Below are 6612 nucleotides of genomic sequence, written 5' to 3' on the forward strand. Positions count from 1 at the left end.
TAGCCAAGATACAAAAAAAAAAAAAAAAAAAAATCCACAAAAACAGAGGATGAACCACCAAAAACTTATAGAAAAGAAAATATTTGCACCATGACTCACTGATTCAGTTTATCAGTGAACAGATCAAACGTCTTACTGTAAGAAGAACATTTATGACATATGTGCAGGCAGAAAAGCACGAGCCTGGAGTCCTGGCAGGGATCAGGCAGCAGGTTCCCTGGGCTCCAGTTTCAACATGATGGGTGTCTTGGGTTGAACAAATCCATTATCATCCAGCACCATTGGAATCTATGAAAAGAAGAACTGTGTCACAACTGAAGGCCAGCAACCAGCCACACACCAACAGAACCCCTGTTTTAAAATGTGGACAGAGGGCAGAAATCACTTCTCACCATTGTCTCCTTGCAGGCAACAAAGCTGAAGTGCTGAAGGATCTCTACCAAGGTCAGCTTCACAACCAGCATGCTCATTCTTGTGCCAGTGCAGCTCCTCGGTCCCGCTCCGAAGGTTAGGAGCCCGTAAGGATCAATGTTGTCTCTGTTGTCTTTGCTGAACCTAAAAAGAGGCCCAATAGTTTAAACAGCTGACAAAATGTGGGTGGAGCCTGTCTTGATGTTCTGTACCTTTCGGGTTTGAAGGAATCCGGGTCCGGCCACACAGTGGGGTCACGATGGAGCGTGTAGATGGGCACAGCGACCACCACTCCTTCAGGGATGATCACACCACTTACTTCCACAGTGCTCTTCGCCACCCTCTCTATGCGATTACCAAGCGGGTACAGCCTCGACGTCTCTGTCACCACCATGTCCAGGTATTTCATCTGTAGCAGCTCCTCGTAAGTTATCGGACACTGGAGGGCGAATTGAACGCTTGTTATTTGGCGCACAATCAAGATCTGAACAGAAAAGGCAACAGTGAGACGACAGTTGGGGGGAACCTTTCCAGGAAACGTTCTGTCGATCTCCGCTTGCAGCCGTGTTTGGGTCTGAGGGTGGACCGCCAGGTTGTAGGCTGTAAATGCCACTAAATATGCCATGTTTCCATTCCCGACGAGGGCAAATATCAAGGCCTGAACCATAATCTCCTCATCGCTCAGCCCTGCAAATCAAACGCGACACAGGCGGTCGATGAAAGTTGTTAAAGCCATAACTCGTGATACTTTATGAATATTTTTAAGAAGAATTACAAATCAATCAAAAGATGTTCTTAAGGGACTATTTTTCTTTCTTTATTTTGGAAAAGTTATCTTCAACTGTCACTGTGGAATTACAAGTTTAGGAAATGGAATTTGTAGTGGAATAATGTTGAATTTGACAGAATGGAGGAGAGTGAAGCAAATAGACAAAAAGAAGCGGCTGCTGACGAGTTCGAGTGCAGGAAAAACAGAGATGGAACCATTAATGAGGATTTCATTCGCTTCATTCATCCGTCATCATTGCTATTTTTGGGAATGAGAAATGAAAATAGATCTTGATATCTTGAAGGTGACCCCTTGTTTGTGCTTTTGTTCTACCTGCACTGTCACAATCCTTGTTGCTGCCGTCTGGAGCTTGAGCATTCAACATGAGCTGCATGAAGTCCACTCTGTCCTGGAAGATACGACATAAAGAGAAACCCGAGGTCAGAAACCAAACCACGCATAAACCCCAGTCCCAACACAATGAGCGCGTTACCTTTGGCTTATTTTTCCGTTCCTCTTTGATTTTCTTTATCACGGATATAAAAAACTGCAAAGTCTCACTGGAGTTGACTGTGATATTCATCTTGTCCATAAGGGGCGTAAGAAAAGGAAAGATTACTGAAACAAAACGGAATACAGTGAATTCAGGCATGTAAATGGAGACATGAACAGTCAATATTTGTGACGTACCACCTAACAAACGCCAGAGGTTCATGTAGTTGTACTTGCTAACCTCTTGAAGGTAATGGAGGAAAGGACTAGATGGATTGTTCAAGGATTCTATGTCAATGCTAAAGAAAATGGCGAATGAAATATTCGCGGTATAGGGTTGAATCATTCTGCAAAGAGGAAGGGAAAATGTTTTATAGAAATATAATTATTTGGCACAATTACAGATGTGAGCCCAGCTGGTTTTAGTTCCAACTTTTTCTTATTAAAACAATGACTGTGTCACGTCACCGGCCGCTCTTCTTCCTGGTTGTTCGGATGCTCGTGACAGACTCGAACACATTATGGAGCGTTAGCTAATGCATTTTCATTTTCAAACTTGACATTTTCACTTTAATGAAGTCGCAGAATTAGCAGCTTGAAGAAGAAGATAGAAATGTAGTCGGGATGATTGAGTATTCATTTGATTGAGTCAAACAATGCAGCTATATCCCGAAAATGAAAGTGCATTTCTGCGCTCCCATTTTCGTATTAATTACGGCACAGATTTGCTTCCATACTTAATGTCCACCGAAACGTACTGTCTGATGTTGACAGCTCCTTTATCCTCTAGCCCGCGAATATTTCCCATCAGGATGTTTGAGTGCTGCAACATTATTGAAAACATCTGCCCAAATATGAAACAGACACAGAGGTATTGAAGAATATGACATATGAAGGTATCTTAAGTTTTCTGATGTCTTTACAAACGTCTTTCATTCGACCACTTGAGAATGCTGGAGACACGATCTTGTGAACCCTCTTCCAGTTGTCATCTCTCAGAAAGGGTAATCCCGTGGATAAGATGCCATTTGGACCGATACTCTAAACACACACAAACACACGCGCACGCATGCACACGTCAAAATGAGAAGTGAGGTTGTTTCTTTATCCCCACCCTCAAACCAAATATTCCCGTCTCACCTTTCGGTTGAGGAAGACAGAGTAGCCCTCCTTAACAAAGACGGTTTTGATCATGGCCGTGTCCACGATGAACATCACGGGTATTCTGCCCTCATATAACCTTGTCACACAACACCAGGGCGTCAGTTGTAGCTCACATGTAAGATGACGATCAGATGAAATGATCATCAGCGCTCACCCCCAAACCTTTCCGTATCGTTTACAGCATTCTGTGTAAAAGTCGAGGAGGCCCTGAAGTACAGAAGGGGTGAAGATGATGTCAGAGGAGTCAAAAAGACTGTGGGCATGTGTTTAGATCCCAGGATGGAAATGGAACTCACCGTCTTGTACTGTAAATATGTCCCAATAAAGGGCCATGGTGTGGGCCCCCTGATGCCTCCTCTCTTAAACAAGACATATGGAGAACATCCATAACTGAAAATGAATGAAAGTTCAGCTTAATCCAACTTGATTTTTACAGCATCTGTTAGGATCAACATTGTCTCTCAGCACTTTACAGAAGCTCAGTACCTCCAGCAGGACTTCTAACAGGGAGAAACCTTGAGTTGGACTGGTCATTACAACATTAGAAAGGGAAATATAAGGCTAATGTGTAGTTGTGCTGAAAGCATCCAGCCCCCCAAAAAGCTCAGTTGGTATTAAAAATACCACCAACAAGAGAAAACGTCTCCTCACCATGACACAAGAAGCAATAGGTTTAGTCAATAACAAACAGAATACATGTATTTCATGTTCTAATTCTAGCTACTTACGTGGTGCTGAGTATAATGACAAGAATTAACAAAGTCCAGGTGTTCAGGAAGAAGTCAGGAAGAAAATTCATCTTTGGCTCCTCAACCAGAACTGCACGCTGCACCTAATGGGGACCGAGTGTCCTTAATAATGCAGTTTTCTTATGACTTATACCAATAGCCTCAAGTTTGCTTGAGACCAAACATCTGACAGTTTTAATTGGCCCAAAGGCAGTGAGGGTTTCTGCCTGACAGGTATTCTTCATTTACTGGCTTCCTGTGACAGGATTGCTGCTTCAGAAGAAATGGGTGCAGGCTTTCCACCCACTGCTCCGCAAATTAGACACAACGAAACGCTTCGAAGACTCCTTGTTTATCAGTTCTGAACCCGACTGTTACCGCCCCACAGTCAACCACAGTCTGGATCAGCCTTTTTATTTTCAGACAAAAGACCTTCTTCTATTTATATATTAAAGGTTATTCAAAATCTGGTACGTCTCACAGCACACCACGTAAAAAACATCAGAATAAGCACCATACTCAGCAGTGAAAGTGGGTTCCCCCTCCAGGTAAGAGAGCCTACCTGTTCAAACAAAATGTCACCACCAGTATTATATCAACACAAATATGCATTTCAAATATTTGCTTATCTTAGACACACTGGGAGCAGATCAAACAGTCTTTAGATACTGATAACGGCCATCTTCATCTGCAAAATCGACAGATTCATTTAAATTTGTCTTTGATGTCACTTCACTATCCAGGTGCAAGCAGCATAATAACATGCACAACTGACTTTGGAAGAGAGTGGAGAGACTTTTTTAATGGCAGGGGGTCAGGGGCAGAGAGCTGCCGTGATGTTTATCGCAAGAGAAATTCCTGCTAGAGTTAGTAGGCTTATCCTAGCTAAGGTTAGTCTAGGGTGCACCAAAAACAAACTGGCATTTAAATTCATGTTCTAAAATACAGTCATTCTTGTTTTGTATTTGTAATTCTTATTTGGTCCAACAGGGGGCAGCGCAGGGTGAGATTTGTTATGTTACCGTTAAGAAGAAAATATCATCAGGCTAATAAATATTTTATTTTTATTTATAATTTGTTTACAGTACATTCTAATTTGTATTTCTCTTTTATAATGGAGCTTTCATAACTATATTCAACCAGAGTTAATGTTACATAAAAACGTAATCCAAAGCATTATATTCTATTTTGTTTTGTTTGGAGTCTGTAGAAGTAATTTATTCAAAGCAATGTGTGAAAGCCTATCATTCCTTTTTTAATGTGTACACGTTGATCCTGTTGAGGAAAACCATATTTCAAGTGCAAGCAGCTTTCCCCTCCACAAACAGTTCAGTTTAAACAGCTAAAACAGGAAGTAATGGGCCAGATAATTTGACAGCCGTTCATAATCACGGGCTTCAGGCCACAGCAACTAAAAATCTCCTGTGGAGTCACAAACAGCTCAGGAGTTGGTGCAATTATTGTCTCTGCCAGAGGGGGCTGACGGAGGGTCATGCTTCAAAAGGAAGCGTCCAATATGAGTTTCCTGCACCAACGGGAAGCAAACACCATCTAACTGTTCCTGCTGCACCACCCCATGAAGCAGACCTTACAGCAAACAGGTCCTGGCGGGGGCCCGGGCTTCGTGGTGGGTCGGGGGGACACGGCGACGCTGCTGCCATGTCAGACCGACTCCGTCACCGCTGTCATCTACTAAATCCACTAAATCCACTGGCTCCACATCTGGCTGCTGTTCCAAAGGATTTCTGAAAAGTACACAGTTGGTTACTTGTGACTGTAAATCCCAGTGCCATGCAGCAGTCACCTGTCTGTCTGTCTGTCTGTGTCTGTCTGTCTGTCTGCCTGCCTGCCTGCCTGCCTGCTTGCCTGCCTGCCTGCCTGCTGTCTGTCTGTCTGTCTGTCTGTCTGTCTGCCTGCTTTATTTTTTTAATTTAAACCAGACTAAGTGACCCTTTTAGGGTTTCTCATGTCATGAGCGACTCTCAAATATGCCCATGTGACACCTAATCCATCTTGCTAACACGTCTCTGAGCAGCGTATAGATTATATCTGCGTGCATGATCAGAGCAGTTTAGCGTCCCGACCATCAAAAGCATCGAATTTGACCTGGCGGCCGAACGCACGCGGGGCTTTTAGGGGTCATCACTGCAGATTGCACTTTAGCGCAGACATGTTAGCTGCTCGGAGATGGAAATTTGTAATCGCTAAATCCGTCTTTGGGTTGGTTTGAAGGGTTTAGAGTTTTGTGCGTGGGATCAAGATGTGTGACCAGCATGTGGCTGAGCAGCCACATACACACACACACCACACACACACACACACACACACACACACACACACACACACACACACACACACACAGTGATATGACTTCTCTTTAAAATAAATGAAACAAAAAAAAATCTCATTTGGCTTTTCCTCTCTTTCAGCATTAAATATAATAAGAATCTATCTTTGCCTTTATCAAAGGATTTTACTGTGTTCCTGTGAAAATTATGGGCTATGTTTGGAAAATCAAGGGAGGCAAAGCTGAGTTCCAAGGCAATTTTTAACTTGGTTGTTTGGCCATGGGAGATATTTTGAAATGCCAGCCCGAATTAAAGCATTTTTCTTAGGTTTTATTAAAAGGATACTAACAAAACAGCGAATATGTCGCCCAAATGAATTTACAATGAATTTATCCTACGTTCAACCAAAGATCACAAATATGTTATTTTGGAAAATGAGAGGATTTGAAGGTGATTCTGATGGAAACGGGTTCATTGAACGGCCGCCGCGTCGTCTCTGCGTTTATCTGTTTCAGCAGACCAAGTCCACCAATGATGTCATCACTCAACCTTTAACAATACGAGGAACAAAACTTGCGCCCGTGTTGTACATCTGCTGGAAACAATCTCACTCTCTCAGGGGGTCAGAAAGGTCCTGAACTGTGTTCTAAACCATGCATTAGTGGGTTATGGACTGCAAACATGGACATAGATTTACTGGTCTGAGATGCTTTAATGCTTTTGAACAGGGAGAACTGGACATTTTCTTCTGCTTCTGATC

At 42.8% G+C, this 6612-nt stretch overlaps 1 protein-coding gene across 1 annotated transcript; it reads right to left on the bottom strand.

The window, feature by feature from the left end:
• Positions 1-201: 201 nt before the first annotated feature.
• Positions 202-3635, bottom strand: LOC130530109 (cytochrome P450 3A27-like). The gene is made up of 13 exons (XM_057041005.1): positions 3565-3635; positions 3133-3226; positions 2991-3043; positions 2813-2912; positions 2600-2713; positions 2431-2516; positions 1874-2019; positions 1674-1798; positions 1514-1589; positions 938-1098; positions 624-850; positions 393-555; positions 202-288 (listed from the first exon to the last, which is right to left on the bottom strand). The coding sequence occupies exons 1-13, from the start codon at positions 3633-3635 to the stop codon at positions 202-204; spliced, it is 1503 nt and encodes a 500-aa protein (XP_056896985.1).
• Positions 3636-6612: the final 2977 nt, after the last annotated feature.

The sequence above is a fragment of the Takifugu flavidus genome, chromosome 8 (genome assembly GCF_003711565.1).
Source record: "Takifugu flavidus isolate HTHZ2018 chromosome 8, ASM371156v2, whole genome shotgun sequence".
In the NCBI taxonomy this organism is placed as follows: Eukaryota; Metazoa; Chordata; class Actinopteri; order Tetraodontiformes; family Tetraodontidae; genus Takifugu; species Takifugu flavidus.